The sequence below is a fragment of the Tamandua tetradactyla genome, chromosome 2 (genome assembly GCF_023851605.1).
Source record: "Tamandua tetradactyla isolate mTamTet1 chromosome 2, mTamTet1.pri, whole genome shotgun sequence".
In the NCBI taxonomy this organism is placed as follows: domain Eukaryota; kingdom Metazoa; phylum Chordata; class Mammalia; order Pilosa; family Myrmecophagidae; genus Tamandua; species Tamandua tetradactyla.
The window spans coordinates 142,423,255-142,442,784 of NC_135328.1; the positions used below are offsets into that span (position 1 = coordinate 142,423,255).

The window sequence follows — 19,530 nt, forward strand, 5'->3', positions numbered from 1 at the left end:
TTATTTCTTTTTCTGAATTGATGCTAATGTTCTGGGAAATGATCATGATGATGAATATGCAACTATGTGATGATATTGTGAATTGCTGAGTGTATGTGTTGGGAATGTTTGTGTTTCTTGCAATTTTTTTTTAATTAATAAAAAATTAAAAATAAAAAAAAAAGAGGTCCTCCAGATGTAACTCTTAGGCATACCTATAGGTAGGCTAAGCTTCTCTGCTACCTCCATAAGCTTCACAAGCATAAGCCTCAAGATCAAGGGTATGGCCTATTGATTTTGGTATCCCTAAAGTTTGATACAGTATCAAGGGATTCCCTGATGGTAAGGTTTAATAGTTCCATGTTTTTTCTCCCATTCCTCAAGGGACTTTGCCAATACGTTTTGATTATCTGTTTAATATACTCTGGGATGTATCCAGGCATTACATTAAGCTATATGGGATTTTTATTCTGGATTCTCTTTCTATCCAGACAGGTTGGGTTAGATTATGTGCTACAGAAAGTTTTGGTTCTGGACAAAATAAACCTTTGGTCTCAAGTAGTGTGCACTTTTAAAAGAAAGAAAAGAACTGAGATAATTTTAACTTCAGGGAAAACAAAGTCATACAAGAAAGGAAATGTAATCATGGGATTACTTTTAAAATAATAATTGCGTTATAATAACAGTAATCATGGGCTCGTCTGGGAAGGATACTGACATAGTCTTAGAAGTATAAGCACTGATTTTTCATCTAATCAACTTTTATAATAGAACTAGCAAGAAGATGGGGGAAAGGGAAGGGTGGGGACATTAGGAAGTCAATAATATCTGAAACTCAAAAATAATGAAAATGCAGCATCAGCATGTTTAGAAATATGGACCTTTCTACAGCAGCAGCAGCTAAAGAACAGACAATGGTTCTGGGAGTGGTGGTAGAGAATGGGAAGTAGGAATCAAAAAACTGGTTCTTTTTTATCATGATCCTTGCGGAATTTTAAAATTGTTAATTACTTATATATGCATAGCTGATTAAAATTAACACATCAGGTTTTTATCAATGCAACATCTATCAAGAGCAATTTGCAAATGCTAACATTTACACTGAGAATGTCCTTTGACCCAGCAAATCCACAGGGAATGTCATCCAACAGGGGGAGGTACGTAAATTAGTTATGGCACATTCACCCAATGGCATGTTATGCACTTACTTAAAATAATGCTACTGCCATTAAAAATCATGTAGATGAAGATTCAAGGAAAGCTATTTCTTCCCTAGCAGAGCTTCCTTTCAAGCGCTGTCTCTGTTGATGACTTTGTATTGGCACTCATGATCATTCATTGAAGGTCTGGCTCTTGTGAACTCCGTAAGACCAAGGCCGTATCTTGCTTTGTGTAGTGAGGTGATTGTAGTGCTGTGTATGACACCTGGGACCTGCCCACAGACAGTCTAGGAGATTTTGAATGTTACGCAGGGTTCATCTCTGGGTTGAGGGCTGCAGGTCTGACTTGTGTTTAAATTCCTTCTGCACAATTTTTTTTTTTGTATCCTATGTGGTGGGGTCACATTTTGTTCTTTTTTCCATGTAAGTATCCCATTATTGCAGCACCATTTGTTGAATTTTGTTTGTTTGTTTGTTTGTGAAATGCATGAGCCGGGCATTGAACCCAGGTCTCCTGCATGGCAGGAGAGAATTCTACCATAGAACTACTCTTGCACCCCCCTGCTATACAATTTAACCATCAGGCTTTGAGTAAGCATCTGATCTAAGACTTAGATATCATGACATTAGGGCTTCAGCTATGCAATGAAATATGAAAATTTGTAGATGCCACACACATATTTAAACGTCTAAGTTATATAAAACGTCCCCAGCTATAAAACAACAATCTAAAGCTTTCTGCTTATATATGTATTTTTTTTTTAATCAGTGAACTTCTGCAAGACTTGGAAAACTGTGAGAATGATCCTGTGGCCATAGCAGAATGTTTTGTGTCCAAGGTAAGAAGGGTTCATTTCTCTCTGGGTCAACCAAGACAAAGAATACAGATTGTTGGAGTTATACAGTTAAAATAACTGCTTTGTTCCATAGTGGGTGGCATTAGTCACTAATCTCTCTCTGTTTCTTTTCACCAACAAGGAAAAACTATTCTGTTATTGTAAGGAGGGAGATGCTAATTTAATAGTTGTCCTAGAACTTATGCAATTACTGAATCATGTTATTCATTCTTTCCTAGGAAAAATGGTAAGTTTGTGGGAAGGAGAGTCCAGCATAGAAGAATGTTAGAAAAATAAAGATGTATAAAATATCACTAGATGAGTCATAAATAAAATCTATTCCAATCTAACTATCTTGTATATAATACATGTGGCACTAAAATTATCATTTGGGGGATAAAGAGAAGCAAAATTAGTCTTGTCCATCTTAAAAATACATTCTCACTGTCCTACATTTTCCTTAAGCTACATTGGTGGTTTACAAAAATACAAGGAAAGAATGGGAGCTAGAGTCCTGAGCCAGGCAAGGCCATCCTCTACCACATCATGTACATGCTGCCTGGTATATATAGCCTTCTATCTTGTTATCAGAGTTCCTCTTAAAGTTTCCACAGCTTTTACTTGGGAAACCTCAAGCAGAAATGGTTTGGCAACAAAACTCCACGTGATTCCTGCAGTTGTGGTTTGTAAGGCACAAAAGTTTAAGCAAAGTTCACAAAAGTGCCTTGGGATCAACAGAGAATTAGGGCCTCGTTTAGAGTCCCAGAGTCCAGCATGAGTAGGAGGTGTCGTCCTGGACCAGGACTGTCCCACAGTGTCGTTTTGACTCCATCTGGATGGCTGTGAATCCAAACCTAACACCTGGCTTATCAGCATGAAGTTCTGTACAGGCGACTGCTGGGCTGGCATAAAACTCCCTGGCTCTGTGGGTGTGCGTGTTAATGTACAAAGTGTTTCTGCACATGGGCTTACACTCACAATTCTTTTCACAAGTTCCCTGTGCCATAATTCTCCTAAAAGGGTAGAGATTTGGAAAAAAAAAAAGGGAAGGAAAATGAAAGAGGGGGAAGAAGATAGGCCAAGTCTATCAAAGAAGTTAAGTTAAAATAACCACAGCCCATAAACAACACACACGTTTTCGGAAACGTTTAGGCTTTTACTGGTAACTGTAATCAGAAGTTGATTAAAGAGGCTCCAGCATATGCTCAGCTCTGGCTTAATGATTCACATAAAAGTTTAAGTGCCACGTTGTCAGCTCCCAGATCTCATTTTTCATTGTAATATTGCCAGGTTTAATTAGAAGACTGGCTTCACCACTCCGTGCTTTCCCATGTAAGCAGGGAGTTGTGAGGGAGTTGTTTGGTACTGACTGGCACAGCCTGCTTTTCACTCAGCACCCTGAAATGTAGAGGTAAAGTTTTCTGAAACACAAGCAGCTGCTCAACTCTGGGAGGAATGGAAAATTGCTTTAATTGAGAGGCCGTTAATGAAAGAGGTGAAGCCAGCCGTTGACATCTGCTCTTATCTGAATCACTGAGGCTGGTGGAGAGGTTCATCTTTGACCTTTACTGCGTTTCGTTCTCTGGGTATGTGTAGGTTAAAGCAGCCCTTATCTACAAAAGGAGACAACAGTTGCTTCTTCCCTGCTGCTTAGAAAATAACAAGGAGGAGCTGCGGAAGCAGTTGTCTTGAGTGATAAAAGTTCCCAGCTGGCCACCGTGACTGTCTCCTGTTCTTAGGACCCTGAAAGTACCTGGAACAGGTTTCTTTTCCTTCCCACTGTCACCTCACCCTCCTCTCTGTCCCTTACCTTGTCAGGTGGGCAGCGTGGCACACCATGGGCAGCACGTAGGAGGGAGTAAAAGTTTGTCTTTGGGGGCCCAGCTTCCCCTTTCCTGAAGCTTCTCCTCCCTCTCTCTGCTCGCTCCCCCTCCCCCATCAGAGGGGGCCTCACCCACCCACTTATTGAAATTATCCTCAAAAAAAGCCCTGGTATTGAAGATTCATGTCTTCATAATAATTTAAGTCAATGTTACCTTACCCATAAGCTACTTACACATTAAGTCTTTTCTCATATCCAGTGAAAACTTTTCAGGAATCAGAAAATGTGTGTGAGTGAGAAAAAGAGACACGATAGCAGAAGACACCCCTAAAATCATACAGAGTCTTTAGTCTGGTTATTTATTCAATAAATATCTAAGTGCACTGTGCATTTGATTGACCAACTCTGACTATCTTATATTTTACTAGTTTGATTTTTAAATGTCTGCTCTCTACATCATCTCTAATTGCAGTTTGAAAGAATGAATAACTAAAATGCAGTGTCTGCTGTTGGATAACTTCTTTATTATTGTCTTCTTTTCTACTAATTCTAAAAGGGATTTGGTGGTAAAGGATTTGTTGGTAATGTGCATATAAGTAATAGGCATTTAAGGATTAATTTGCTAGAGCACTAAGTTTTGTGAAAACAAACAGAGCTTTACAATTCTAAGATAAAATCTGCATGTGATTCTAAAAGGATATACAGTGAATTTAAATCAAAACACTCAAACTTAAGATACAAACAGAGCTGAGATGTCATAAAATGCACAGAAATTCAATTTTACAAAAGTCTTAGGGCTCTATTAAGTGGAATGCTATTCTTTTCAGTAATATTTGTTACTAAAAAAAATACTAGAAACAACCCAAATGCCTGTAAACAAGAAGCTGGTTGAATAAACTATAGTATAGACATCTGATGGAGTACTATGCAACAGAAATATCAAATGAAAAATAAATTAAATACTACTAGAGTGGGGAAGAAACTGGATTAACATAGATGTAGCATGTTGTTCTCAAAGTGCTGTCACTAGAAGACCAGTAGCATCAGTGTCACTTGGGAACTTGTTAGAAATGCTGATTCTCAGGCCCTACCCTTGACCTACTGAATCTGACACTGTGGGGATGGAAGCCAGCAGTCTGTGTTTTATCCAGTGATCTGGGTGACTCTGAGGCACACTAAAGCTTGGCAGCCACTGCTCTAGAATGTTTTTGTTTTTTTTTTAACATTTGTTCCCCCTATTATTTATTTATTTTTAATCGATATGTTTTACATATCTGTCGATAAGTCAGATAAAAGGAGCATCAGACACAGGGTTTTCACAATCACACAGTCACACTGCGAAAGCTGTATCATTATACAATCATCTTCAAGAAACGTGGCTACTGGAACACAGCTCTACATTTTCAGCACTTCCCTTCAGCCTCTCCATGACACCTTAACTAAACAGGTGATATCTATTTAATGCCTAAGAATAACCTCCAGAATAACCTCTAGACTCTGTTTGGAATCTCTCACCCATTGACACTTTATTTTGTCTCATTTCATCTAGCGTGTTTTTACTTAAGAAACAGGGAATACTCCTATATTTAAATGCTTAGTTTTAAAAAGTGGAAGACTACACTGTAAAATGAAAGATAACAAAAATACCAAGTATTCCCTAGAACAAAGAATAGAACGTATAGAAGGGAATAAGAGTTAGGTTTTGAGTATGCATTTCTTTATAGAATTGACTTTGAAATCAGGCACATATTTTACATAATTATAAAACAAAATCAAGGCTTAAAAAAGCAGTCACCTGGAGAAGCTTAGCCTACCTATGGGTATGCCTAAGAGTCACCTCCATAGGACCTCTTTTGTTGCTCAGATGTGGGCTCACTCTCTCTAAGCCCAACTCTGCAAGTGAAATCTTTGCCCTCCCCCCAAAGTGGGACATGACATTCATGGGTGAAAATCTTCCTGGCAGCGTGGGAGATGACGCACAGGGATGATCCTGGCCTGGGCACTGTGGGATTAACAATGCCATCCTGACCAAAAGGGTGTAAAGTAACAAATAAGATATTAGTGGCTGAGAGAGTTCAATGGAATCGAGAGGCTACTCTGGAGGTCTCTCTTACACAAGCTTCAGTTACACATTGCTACCTATCATAACTTGCCAAGCCCAACAAAACCATTCCTGTCAATCCTAAAGAATACCTAGGGCAATATGTAAGATTCTACAAAGGTTCCATGCACTAGAGTAACTTTCCAAAACCTACAACCTCCAGATGGGTCCCTGGACCAAGTAAATCCTGAAATGCAGAGAGGTCAGCCCTTCCAGAACATCAACTGTTCCATCCCCCCATCCCATATTATCGGCAGCCCCTTCCCACATGAAGAGTTAGAATGGGCATATATTCCTAAAGAGTGAGAGAAAGATCATTGGGTTTAATAAATGAGTATGAATGATGAATCATTATACTAATATCTCTTTTAACCTCCAATACCTTAAAGCAGCTAGAAATAAAAACCTAAAATTGTGAAATTGTAACTCCTTACCAAACTCTGAAATCTGTTCTATAACTAATTGTTACAGTGTACTTTGAAATTTTATTGCTTTTATGTATATATGTTATTTAAAGAGAAGGAGGAGTATAACAAAGAAGATAGGATTTAACAAATGAATATGACTGCTGAATCATTATTGCTATTTCTTTTGGTCTCCAGTATCTTGGAGCAACTAGAAGAAAGCAAAATATCGTGGAACTGTAACCCATAACAAACTTTAAAATCTGTTCTATAACTACTTCTGAAAATGCACTTGGAAATGTATTGCTTTTTTGTATATATGTTATATTTCACAATAAGAAAAGTTTAAAAAGTTCATTTTATAGGACTAAAATAACAGAAGTAAAATGCAAAATATGTAGTAGTTAAAAATAACAATAGGCATGATGTTTGCTCAGTTTTTAACAGTCAATTGTTTGAAAATGGAATACTTTAACCTATTGAAGCTTTTCTTTTGAACAAGGAAATTCAATTTTAAAAAATTATCCTTGAAAAAAAAAAAAAGCAGTCACCTAAAATTGAAAACAAAATGAAACACATGAATCTAGTTGTGTATCCAATTGGTTTATAACCACACAGAGAATTCCAATTGATTTTAAAATACACTATGGACAAAAGTCTGCAAATACCTCTTAAATTGTTTGCAGTAGTGATATCATTTATGGTGGAGTTGGTACTATTATTCTGAAATTTGAATGTATTGTGGGATAGAAAAGGAGAAATTTTTGTTGGTGATAGAGAACTGGAATTTGTAGAATTCTTTCTGAATCTTATAGATGTGAGATTAATTGAGAGTAATTCAAAGACCTGTAGTCTGGAATCTGAATTGCAAGTATTAGAATGAACTAAAGATGTATGTTATCTTTTGAAAACAAAAACAAAACACCATATTTCTAAACTCTGTCCTTCAAAAAGGCCCAGAAATGATGGTTATCCTAGCAACAAGGGACTCCTTAGAGCCCAGATGTGGTCTTGAAATACCATTTCCTACCAAAAGGAGACAGTGCTCCTGGAAGAACTGGTATGGGACCAGGAAATGTACAAAATGCTCTGGCATTTCCTGTCCTACCAGAAAACAGAAATTATCAAATACTCTAGCATATGTCAAGCTTACCCAAAACCAGTACGCCAGAAAGAGGTTCCTACTGGCCAAAGATGGAATATTTTGAGTAGCAGTAAAGAAAACAACTGAAACTCATCACATATATTCATACTCAAGAATTCACAGTAATATTTTTTTCAAAAAGCCAGCTGTTTACCTTTGCAGAGTGCTAGTGAAGCAGCTCATTGTTAAAAACTAAGGGATAGAATCAAGCATTTATCCACCTTTCTATACAAACCACAAACTGCAGCGTTTCTTTTATGGAAGAATTCTGACTAATAAATGAAGAAGGAATGATGGAATTTGAAATATCACCATTTTACAATCCCCGATGAATTAATAAGCTAGGTAAAAATTGCCAATGGCTGTTGACATCACAAAAAGAGAGACATCATGTGCCCTGATGGAAGTACATACCACCTGTTATGTATGTCTGCCAAATAATGGAAACTGAATCATATCAAGCCTGTAGATAGAACTACTAAACCATAGGGAATTCAGGGGCCAGAGAAGCACACTAAAGAAAATCACAGGAAGGTGATCTGCAAAATCACCACTGTGTGAAACTGCAGGAGAAACTCTCTGGTTTCTTCAACAATTCAGTTGCACTGGGGGAAAGAAGGAAAATTTATAGACTAAAAACACAAGAGAAATATCAACTAATGGTTGTGTCTAGACCTTATTTGGATTCCAAGGCAAATAAGCAAACCATAAAAAAAGAAAAGACCCAGCAATCCTACTTCTGGGTATATACTCAGAAAAATTGAAAGCAAGGATTCAAGGAGATATTTTCACAGTGATGTTCATAGTAGCATTATTCACAGTTGCCAAAAGATGGAAGTAATGTAATGGGTAAACAAAATGTGGAATATGCATACAATGGAATATTATTCAGCCATGAAAAGGAATGAAGTTCTGGTATATGTGATAACGTGGATGAGCCTCAAAGACATCATGTTAAATGAAATAAGGCAGACACAGAAGAACAAATGTCATACAGAGTCACTGGTTTGAAATAATTTGTATAAGCAAATTCATAGTATTAGAAACTAGGATAAAGGTTACCAGCAGTTGGGGTAGGGGATAGGGGATGGGAAGTTAATGATTAATTGGTGTAGAGTTTCTATTTAGGACAATGGAAAAGCTTTGGTAATGGATGGTGGTGAAGGTAGCACCACGTTGTGAAGGTAATTAGCACCACTGAATTATATGTATTTGAAGGTGATTAAAAGTAGAAATTTTAGGTTGTGTATGTTTTACTAGACTATAAATTTAAAAAAACCCTTAGGACTATACAACCCAAAAAGTGAATCCTAATGTAAACCATGGGCTATAATTAATAGTACAATTATGATAATATCATCTTAATGATTATTTCACTATCATTTGTCAAATGCTTCATGGGAGTTAAGTACTGGGTGTTGTGGAAGCCTGGAGCAAGAGCAGATGGCTCAGCTCTACTTTTTTTTAGCTATTGTTATTTTATATTTAATATAATATTTGAATGAATAATACCCTAGCATAGTTAAAACCAAAAATATAAAATATATATCAGTGACAGATTTTCCACTTATTTTGGCCCCATCACCTCAGTTCTCATTTTCTCATAATATTGCTTTTTTTAATTTTTAATTTTATTTTTTATTGTGAAAAATAAATATACAAAAAAAGCAATAAATTGCAAAACACATTGAAAAAAATAGTTATAGGACAAATTTCAGAGTTCATATGGGTTACAGTTCCACAATTTCAGGTTTTTGCTTCTAGCTTCTCTAAGACACAGGAAACTAAAAGAAATATCAATATAATGATTCAAAAGTCATACTCATTTGTTAAATCCTGTCTTCTCTGTTGTAAGTCTACGTTCTCCTTTGATCTTTCTCCCAATCTTTATGGGTATTGGGACTTTTCCTATTATAAATTTTTCATGTTAGAAAGGGCTGTCAATAATATGGGATAGAGGGATGGAACTAGTTGCTGTTCTTGGAGAGGCTGGCCCCTCTGGGTTTCAGGACTTATCTGGCCTAAGAACCCATCTGGAGGTTGTAGGTTTCTGGAAAGTAATCATAGTGCATGGAACCTTTGTAGAATCTCAGATAGAGCCGTAAGCGTTCTTTAGAATTGACAGGAATGGTTTTGGTTGGAGTTGACAAACCATGGTAAATAGCAATATCTGGTTAAAGCTTGCATAAGGGTAGCCTCTCGACTCAATTTGAACTCTCTCAGCTACTGATATTTTATTGTGTTACAATTCTTTTCCCCCTTTCTGTCAGGAAGGCATTGTTGATCCCTGTACCAGGGCCAGGCTCATCCCTGGAAGTCATATCCCACATTAACAGGGAGATTTCCACCCCTGGATATCATGCCCCACATAATGGGGAGGGCAATGATTTCACTTGCAGAGCTGGGCTTAGAGAGAGAGGCCACGTGTAAGCACTGAAAGAGGTCCTCTGGAAGTAACTCTTAGGCATAACTAGAGGTAAGCTAAGCTACTCTGCTACATACATAAGCTTCACAAAAGCAAGCCTCAAGATCAAGGGCTTGGCCTATTGGCTTGGGAGTTCCTGATCCCCAGTGGTAAAGTTTAATAGTTCCATATTTTTTCTTACATCCCTCAAGGGACTTTGCCAATACTTTTTGATTATCTGCCGAACAGACTCTAGGATATATCCAGGTATTACATTAAGCTATACAGAATTACAAGCTCTCATTCCCAATCTGGGCTCCATGTATTTGGGTTGTTTAAACCTCCAGACAGGTTGAGTTAGATAATGTACTACAGAAAGTTTAGGTTTTGGATCAACTCTACTCTTGAAGAAAGTAAAGCCTACGTTGAACCTAAAGGATGTTCAGTGGCTAACCAATGGAAAAAGCGGGAAAGACGGTGAGCAGAGAAAACAACACAGGCACAGAGTAGAAAGTGTAAAGCTATTTTCTTGTGCCCTGCACATACTTCCAATCTGGTGCATACCACCTGATATTTAAACTATTCTACATTTCTCTCCCACACTGCACACCCACCAGAGGACTGTGAGCCCTGAAGGCATGAGCCTTCCTTTCATCCTCCCCACAATTGCCTTCAGACTCACTGTAACACAGCAGATGCTCAAGAAATATCTGTTGAATTCAAATGATTTCAAATGTATGTGTTTTCTTGAGTATAAAGCAAGGTAAAGCCCATTCACTACCCACCCCAACACCCCCTCCAAAAAAAAAATTCAACAAATGGTGCTGAAATAACAGGATATTCACGTGGAAAAAGAATGAAAGGTGACCCTCCACCATATAGCATTAAAAAAAAAAAAAAAAGCAAAGGTAGAAGAAAATCAAAGTGTCATTCCTGAGGTGCACTTGCTGGCCACAGAGGCCATGGGACAGGCCAATGTGATTCGAGAAACTACCTTAAAGGCATAATGCTATTTCTTTTTATTACTTTTAAATGTCGATGTCTGTGCTTTTTTTTTTTTGCCTATGAAAATCTCTTTTGTTTCCTTGCAGAGTGAAGCGTTCCACATTTATACCCAGTATTGCACTAACTATCCAAGGTAGGGCTCGAGAATGTAAGTGAAGGGCACTTTTGTTCACTCTCGTATCGTTTCACTGGGTCTGTCCAATATCCTTGGTTGTTGGCACCATGCTGGGGTCAATGAAAACCATGATCCTTGTCCTCAAGAGAGAGCTCTCCAACCTGGCTCACTGATAGTGGCTCCTTCAGCTTTCGGGGCTCCCCGCAGGACCTGCAGCCTGGAATGCTAGTGGAGGAAAGCATCGTGAAAGACTCTGAAAGAGCAAAAAGCTTGCTAGGTGTCTTCACTGGGGAGCCAAGAGCTGTAAGTCTCGTCTCTTCACCCTTTCCCCTGTGGGCCTGGTTTTTCAGAAGTCGGGAAGCACTGCTAACGAGCTTGTGAGATCTAGCTGGGGAGAAAATATGTTCCTTTTCTGCTCTAATTTTCACAGACTGGAATGAGTTTCATGGAGTTCAGAGAAGGGAAAGATCACGGTGGGCAAAGGGGCTTCGTCACTTCCCTGGACGATGGTTTTGGTCTTGCCTACACGCAAGACCACCCACCCCCTGGAGAATTGACTGAGTGTTTCGGTGAAGGAGTCAGGTCTGGGACATGGACCAGAATGTCAGGATTCTTTTTTTTCTCCGAGACATTTATTGAGCCCTTGTGGAATCCTATGCCCTGGGTTAAATGGTGTACATATGAAATGTTGAATTTAACTTGCACTGCACTTCAGAGATACTGGGGGATTAAGGGGAAGAACACATCTAGCACCTGTCTGAAAACCGATCAGATCTCAAAAAGTGCTAGTGGGTTATCCCACTTACCTCACCCCCATCTGATGGGTGAGGTGCCTGAGGCCCCACGAGGCTCACTGGTTTTAGAAAGGCCACAGAGTTGGTGGACAGCCACACTGGGGTCCCAATCTAAGTTATCCAACCTCAGACCTCATGCTACTGCATCCCCGCAAAGTTGCAGATGTTTTGTGATTCCCCAGTGATTGGCAGGATTTCTTATCTTAGGAACCAGCCACGAAGAGGGAAGCTAGGGAGACTATTTGCTCTGTGTAGCTTGCCATGGGAGAGAAAATTCCTTAGGATGAAGTGGGTGGTGGAAGCTGTCCAGAGAGAAGCTAGCAGGCTGGCTGGCCCCTGCCGCAGCTGTGATTAGAAAGAATAGAGAGGCCGTCCCTGCTAGGGAGCCCCCCCAAGGGGCCAGTTTGGATTAAAGGCCCATGAAGCCAGATGCCAAGACTTACTGATGCAAAATACTTTCCACGGAAGAATTTTAATCTCCTCCTCTAAACAGTGGTCAGAATATTGTGTCCTGGGGATTGAGTTGGTAGCCAACAATGCTTTGTCTAGGTTTCCCTGAGATTTGACATTCCAATTAGTCTACTCATCCCTGCCTCCTTATCGGTAGAGTTTACAGTTTCACTTAAGGAATGTTCATTCTCTTAAAAGTATCAGTTTCTGCCTTGGTGCTGAAGAAATCAGGAAAATGTTGGGTGTGCAACTAAATCCCATTGTCCTTGAGCCAAAATTGAGAATTGCCCTACATCCTGATGCAGAGAAGTCCTAGAATCAGTCCTAAACTTCCCCACAAAACTTCTTCTTGAGAGAAAGGAAAAGACATTCACAATCTGAAGAATCAATGGTTTTCTGGACCTCAATTATCAGGATCTGAGACTCTGCTGGAGAAACGTGTCTAGGGGATTTGGTTTAGGCATGTTTCATTATAAACATGTCTGAAGAAATAACTTCTTAATATAAACCTACAGCATTGCAAATTCAGAAGAGTTTTCTGACTCCCCAAGAAAGGAGAGTACAAAATAAAGGTAGCCTTTTGTATGTTAGGGGCTTGGGGTCAGGGGCAAAGCCCAATCGTGCACGAACAGTGTTTTTAGGAGCCAAGCTCAGTGTATGCTGGTGGTAGGTACTGGTGAGAAAAGTCCTCGCCTTCCAGCAGTGTGTATTCATTTGAGGGTCAGAACACATCTGTCTTAGTCTCCCAGGGCTGCTGTGACAAACGGCCCTGACTGGTTACCTTACACACAATGGGAATTTATTGTCTTAGGGTTTTGGAGACTCGAAGTCCAGACTGAAGGTGTCAGCAAGACAGCGCTGTCTCTGAAGTCTGTAGTATCCTGGTGCTGGCTTCCAGCAACCCATAAATCTGTGTCTCCCTCCATCGCCGGTCTCGTCTCTCTCCCCATCTGTCTCCTCCTCCTCCTGTGTTCAAGTTGCCTCTGCTTAGAAGGACCCCAGTTATATTGGATTGAGGCCCACTTTGATTCAGTTTGGCCTCATCTCAACTACTAACATCTTCAAAGGTCCTATTTGCATTTACAAGTGGGTTCACTTCCACAGGACCAGGTTAGGGCTTGAAACATGTCTCTTGGGGGGATGTGATTCAAACCTTAGGAGAGATCATAGTCATAAAAACAAACTAATGTAGCACATTAATTATGTGTAATAGAAGCTAAAGTTATGTGAGGTAAAGGAGTAATAAATCCCAGTGAGGACTGGTAAGGATCGTTAATTTCCTAGAGGAACTGTTTGGATGTAAGTCTGACTTGGAAGATGGAAGGCAATCTGTGTTAGCAGACTCTCCGTGAAGCTGGCATGTCAAGCCCTGGCCCAGCTGGGTGGTTTTCGTTGTTTTCAGTCACAGACAACCATTTGCTCTTACCCCTGCTCCCATCCATTGGCTCCCTGAGGCCTGTGATGCCCTGACCCCTCCCTGTCTTACCAAGCAAGACAACCGTGTGTTTTAGCCCATCCACCACCCCTCCCCCCCTTTCCCTTAGCATCCAGGGACGCCGATATTAAATGTCACAGCACACCCTGACCAGTGCCAACCTCTTCATACCAGTCACAGCTCAGTGATTGCTCTTTGAACAAGTTCAACCTCTCCCCGTTTTCCCCAGGGTAGTGCATGAATGCAGTCAGGACGTTCTCCGATACCCCCCGCCTGGAAGCTTCTGGGAACCGAGGGCTTAGGGTGCTCATGATGTGCAGTTGGTTCTTTTTCTTGGGCAAGGGCTCCAGCCTGTTAATGGCCAAATGGACTCCTGGGCAGCTCGTTCTGCCTCAGATCCTACCTGCCTCAGGTTCTGTCTTTAGAGCTTCAGACCTGTTGAAGGGATCTAAACACAGAAGAACAGTTGTTCTCTCGACTTCGGGGAAGTAAATCCCTTTGAACAGAAATCTCTCAAAGCAGGTGGGCCACAAAGGGATTCTAATGACTTAATTATAAGGCTTCTGTTTAGCTTCTTTCCAAGGACCCTTATTGCATTTGGTTCTATCTGATTCTCTAAATTAATCCTAAAAACTTATTTACTGACTTGCAGATGAAGGGGCTGAAATTATCTCCACCTGTTTCCTTCTAAGTTATATGGCTATAAAACGAGTTTTCTGTATCTGCTGTTTGCTTTATGTCATTTCTATAAATTCTTAAAACAAACCCATGCAATAGGGATTAGCCTTGCTTTATAGAGGAAGAAATTAGGCCTAAAGAGGTGTTTTAGTTTCTAAGATGCTGGAATGTGATATACCAGAAATGGAATGGCTTTTTATTAATTAAAAAAAAATTTTAAACATAACAACAAACAAATACAAACATCTTACCATATGATCATTCCATTCTACATATACAATCAGTAATTCACAATGTCATCACATAGTTGTATATTCATCATCATGATCATTTCTTAGAACATTATATCAATTCAGAAGAGAAATAAAGAGAAAGTAGAAAAAATTTATACATACCATATCCCTTACCCCTCCCTTTCATTGATCACTAGCATTTCAATCTACTAAATTTATTTTAACATTCGTTCCCCCATTATTTATTTTTAATCCATATGTTTTACTTGTCTGTCAAAAAGGTAGATAAAAGAAGCATCAGACACAAGGTTTTCACAATCACACAGTCATATTGCAAAAGCTATATCATTATACAATCATCTTCAAGAAGCATGGCTACTGGAACACAGCTCTGCATTTTCAGGCAGTTCCCTCCAGCCTCTCCATTACACCCTAACTAAAAAGGTGATATCTATTTAATGCATAAGAATAACCTCCAGGATAACCTCTCGAGTCCGTTTGGAATCTCTCAGCCATTGACACTTTTTGTCTCATTTCGCTCTTCCCCCTGTAGGTCAGGAAGGTTTTCTCAATCCCTTGATGCTGAATCTCAGCTCATTCTAGGATTTCTGTCCCATTTGCCAGGAAGGTCCACACCCCTGGGAGTCATGTCCCATGTAGACAGGGGGAGGGCAGTGAGTTTGTTTGTTGTGTTGGCTGAGAGAGAGGCCACATCTGAGCTACAAAAGAGGTTCTCTTGAGGCGAGTCTTAAGCCTAATTTTAAGTAGGCTTAGCCTATCTTTTGTGAAGTTAAGTTTCATATGAACAAACCCCAAGATTAGGGGCTCAGCCTGTTGCTTTGGTTGTCCCCACTGCTTGTGAGAATATCAAGAATTCTCCACTTGGGGAAGTTAGATTTTCCCCCTTTCTCACCATTCCCCCAAGGGGACTTTGCAAATACTTTTTTATTCACTGGAATGGCTTTTTAAAAAGGGAATTTATTAAGTTGCAAGTTTATAGTTCTGAAGGTGTGAAAATGTCCAAATTAAGGCAAGGCTATAAAAATGTCCAAACTAAGCCATCCAGGTAAAGATACCTTGATCCAAGAACACCGATGATGTTTCTCTCTCAGCTGCAAAGGCACATGGTGAAGTCTACTAGCTTTCTCTCCAGGCTTCTTCAACAGCTTCCCTGAGGGTGTTTTCCTTCTCCATTTCCAAAAGTCTCTGTCTGTGGGGCCTCTGTTGGTTCTGTAACTTTTTTCAAAATGGTTCCCTCTTAAAGGGCTCCAGTAAGCAACCCCACCTTGAATGGGTGGAGACACATCTCCATGGAAACCACCTAATCAAAAGTTACCACCCACAGTTGGGTGGGTCACCTCCCCATGGAAACAATCAAAAAGAGGCCACTTAGCAATATTGAATGAGGGTTAAAGAACTTGGCTTTTCTGGAGTAGCTTTCTTAAGATTACACAGATATTGTGGTGATGTTGTACAGCTTTGTAATGATATCAGAAATCACTGAATGGTACACCTAAAACTGATGAACATCAATTATACCTTTTTATATGAATACTTTTTTTTTAAGATCTACACTGGTAGTATGTAGGAGAGGAGACCATATAATATGAATTTATGGATGTGTGTGTGTCTGTACTAGTGCACTAGGTGCTTTATGTACAAGGTAGGAGCATCATTTCAGCCATTCTCTTAAGGTTTGGGGAGGTAAGGTTTTATTGCCTTTGAGGGGATGGAGTGAAGGAAGAATTTTGACCCATTTATTTTATACACTGCAGTGAGGCATGCTCCTTAAGGAGCAAGGCTCTATGGCTTTTTCAGAAGCCCTATGGTGAATGAAAAGACCCACTTGTAGATGAACAGAGGGATCTATTCATAGATTCTCAAAGGGAAGCTTAACTATAGGAAGAGGTCTGAGGTAGGCTACCACATAAGGCCCTGTGGCTTGGGCATTATACACAGGCCTCAAGTTTGCCTCTGTTGGGAAGGAGTTCCTTTTTCTCAGTCCAGAGTTGTCAGGTTTACAAGCTAACTAACCTGCAGAAACTGAACATGGATGTGCAATTTGAACACTGCACAGAGAGACGCAGACGTGGGGGTAACTGGGGACTTTGCCAGGCGGTGGGTTCTGCTAGGATGGAGGAGCTGACTGCTTAGAAGGCACGTGCCTGAGGGCTACTTCTATGGGCGGGGTGCTTTTGCTAATGCACATACACACCCCTCCAAAAGGGAGCCTTTTTCTAAATTGCCAATAGGCAGTTTAGTCTCACTCTGGCTCTGTAGCTGCCCTATCCATTATTAGGGGTTGAATCATGCACACCACAAAAGGCATGTTCAGGTGTCAGCCTCTGGTCCTGTGGATGGGAACCCATTTATAAATAGGGCCTTTGAAGATGTTATTAGTTAAGCCCGGACTGAATGAGGGTGGGCTTTAATCCAATATGCTTGAAGTCCTCATAAGCAAAGGAAATTGGACACACATGAAGGAAGTCACATGGACCAGCCAGAAGCTGGAAGGCAAAGGAACCCAGAGAATGGAGAAGATGCCACCACGTGCATTGCCATGTGATGGAAACACCAAGGGCCGAGAAAGGCACCGTCTTTGGGGAGAAAGCATCACCTTTCGGACGCCTCAATTTGGGGCTGCTTCTAGCCTCAGAACCCTGAGCCAGTAAATTCCCATTGTTGAAGCCAGCCCTTTGCATGATATTTGTTTTAGCAGCGAGAAAATAAAACACCTGCTCTAGGACATTCACACCAAAAACAGCATTCAGAAGTCAACACCCACAGGAAGCATTACAATTTAGATAAAAACATCTCTCCATTTTGCAGATCAGTGGCTGTGCTAACAGAGTGCATGAGGAACAAGATGCTGGCCAAATTCTTCAGGGAACGGCAGGAAACTTTAAAGCACTCACTGCCTCTGGGGTCCTATCTCTTGAAACCAGTTCAGCGCATCCTCAAGTATCATCTCCTTTTGCATGTAAGTCTCCACAGGTGTCTCATTGCTTTCTGAGGTGGGCCGGGGCTGGGTGTGTGTGTGTGTGTGTGTGTGTGTGTGTGTGTGTGTGTGTGTGTGTGTGTGTGTGTGTGTGTGGAGATTTTGTGGGCTATATATTAAGTTTGAGGAAAAAATATCAGTAAAGGCTGTGGGCATATGGAATCGTTTTCCATGCTCATACTTCACAACTGACTAATCTGCTTTGAGGAATTAGAGATATTTATATTCTAGGCCTGCAGCCCCATTGACATTAGCCAAGTGAAAAGATTAATTTTAGCACTGATTCTGATAGGACTTAGGAGGGCCTCGAGCTGGGCAGGGATCGTTGCAGGCAGGGAGCAAATGAAAAACATCATCTAAATGAGAAACAGTTGTTTTATGTTTTATATTTTTTTCCATCAGCCCAGATTCAGTAGGCGGTGGGAAAGGAAAGCTATTTGTCATAGATTGGCTCTTATATGAAAGCGAAGAGAAGGGGCTGAAAAGGGAAAGACAGACAAACAGCGTGACTGATGAGTGATCTGTGAGCTGAAGGCAGTATCACTTCAAGATATCTTTTCTTGATATCATTTTACAGCATTCAAGGAGGCTTAAGAAACAAAGGTAGACATAGCTTTCAAATTCTCATTTCTGGTCCTTTAAGGAAATTTATTAAAAAGGACAATGTTTTGTTGAAAGTAATGTGACTTTCATTCTGTTAGTAGGCTTAGCTTACCTTTGCAACACAAGAGAGGCAGTAGAGAAGGGCAGTCAGGTGTGAGCTTGGGGGTTCAAATCCACCTGGGTTCAAATCCCGTAGCTTACCCAAGCTCTCTGCAGCTCACGGGCATGCAATGGGTGATTGTTTTTCTTTTATTTTACTTCACACTGTATTAAAAATCCTTTTGTGAAAATTCGAGAACACATTTTAATGCAGAGCTCCTCTTGAGGTCAACTTGCTGGCACTTTATAGGTATCTCTTTTAAAACAGGTCCAGGTTTCTAATTTGGTTAAACATTTCAGGTTTGCTCAGTTCACAAGCATTTACAATTTGAAAAACGTTCCTGATCCAACTTGACCCGAAATTTCTCAGGTTGGTTATTTTCCTGGGCGGCTCATTTTTGGAGAATCTCCAGTCCTATGAAGCCAAACGAGGGATATAGCCTTTTTTTTTAGAAAATTGATCCTAGTGACTTCTTAGATTTAGTGGAATTAGTTGCTAATTCATTGTCCAACTGGTTCTTAAATATTAAACAATACCAGTCCCAGGAGAAATAGCTCTGAGTTCAGACTTGACTAAATATGATGTCCAAGACCAGCATGTCCTAATAATGTCTAATTACCACCTTCCAGACAGTGAGGTGGCCGCCTCTAAACCTAAAAGCCCAAAAGCCCAGCTACTTAAACATGTCAGACATAAGAAACCAAGAAACTTATGAGGGGTTAATTGTTAACTCCCTACCCATCTATACTGAGCAAACAAGAAATAGGAAGAACAGTGCTTGGCTTAATTAAAAATTAATTCTGGTTATCTTTGAAGTATTTTTGCTTTCACTGTTGATTTAAAATATCCCTTCTTTGTCATTCACATTGGAGCAAAATTTTGTAGCCACCCTCCCAACTCCCCACCTAAGAAGATCCCTACAGGAAGATGCCCTGTACTACTCAGTCTGTTTGCTGAGGAAAATGATTGCCTCTCAGACTAAAAAAAGTGGGGGGTGAGGTGGAGGGGGGTGGGATCTAAAAATTTTTTTTTTTCTAAATTTGCTATTCAACATACACCTACCTGGGAGTCGTTAACTAAGTAGTATGCCTTCAAAGGACTTTTCTAACAGCTGAATGTGAGGCTGGAAAGCAAATGTAAATTCCCTTCCAGTTTCCTGCTAGACAGAAAACTTGACAGCTCAGTAGGGTGTCACAAGGTGTGACTGTAAGATAATAGAACTGATCTTTACAAGTTGGACCGTAAGATCGAACCTCTGCGCCACTTGCT

At 40.2% G+C, this 19,530-nt stretch overlaps 1 protein-coding gene across 6 annotated transcripts in view; it reads left to right on the top strand.

The window, feature by feature from the left end:
- Positions 1 to 19,530, top strand: part of PLEKHG1 (pleckstrin homology and RhoGEF domain containing G1) — a 248,201-nt gene that overhangs the window by 199,294 nt on the left and 29,377 nt on the right. For all 6 annotated transcript variants that reach the window (XM_077149263.1, XM_077149261.1, XM_077149266.1 and 3 more), the window contains 3 exons: positions 1,909 to 1,978; positions 10,942 to 10,988; positions 17,390 to 17,540. In XM_077149263.1, coding sequence (XP_077005378.1) covers positions 1,909 to 1,978; positions 10,942 to 10,988; positions 17,390 to 17,540 — 268 coding nt within the window. The remainder of the gene's footprint in view (positions 1 to 1,908; positions 1,979 to 10,941; positions 10,989 to 17,389; positions 17,541 to 19,530) is intronic.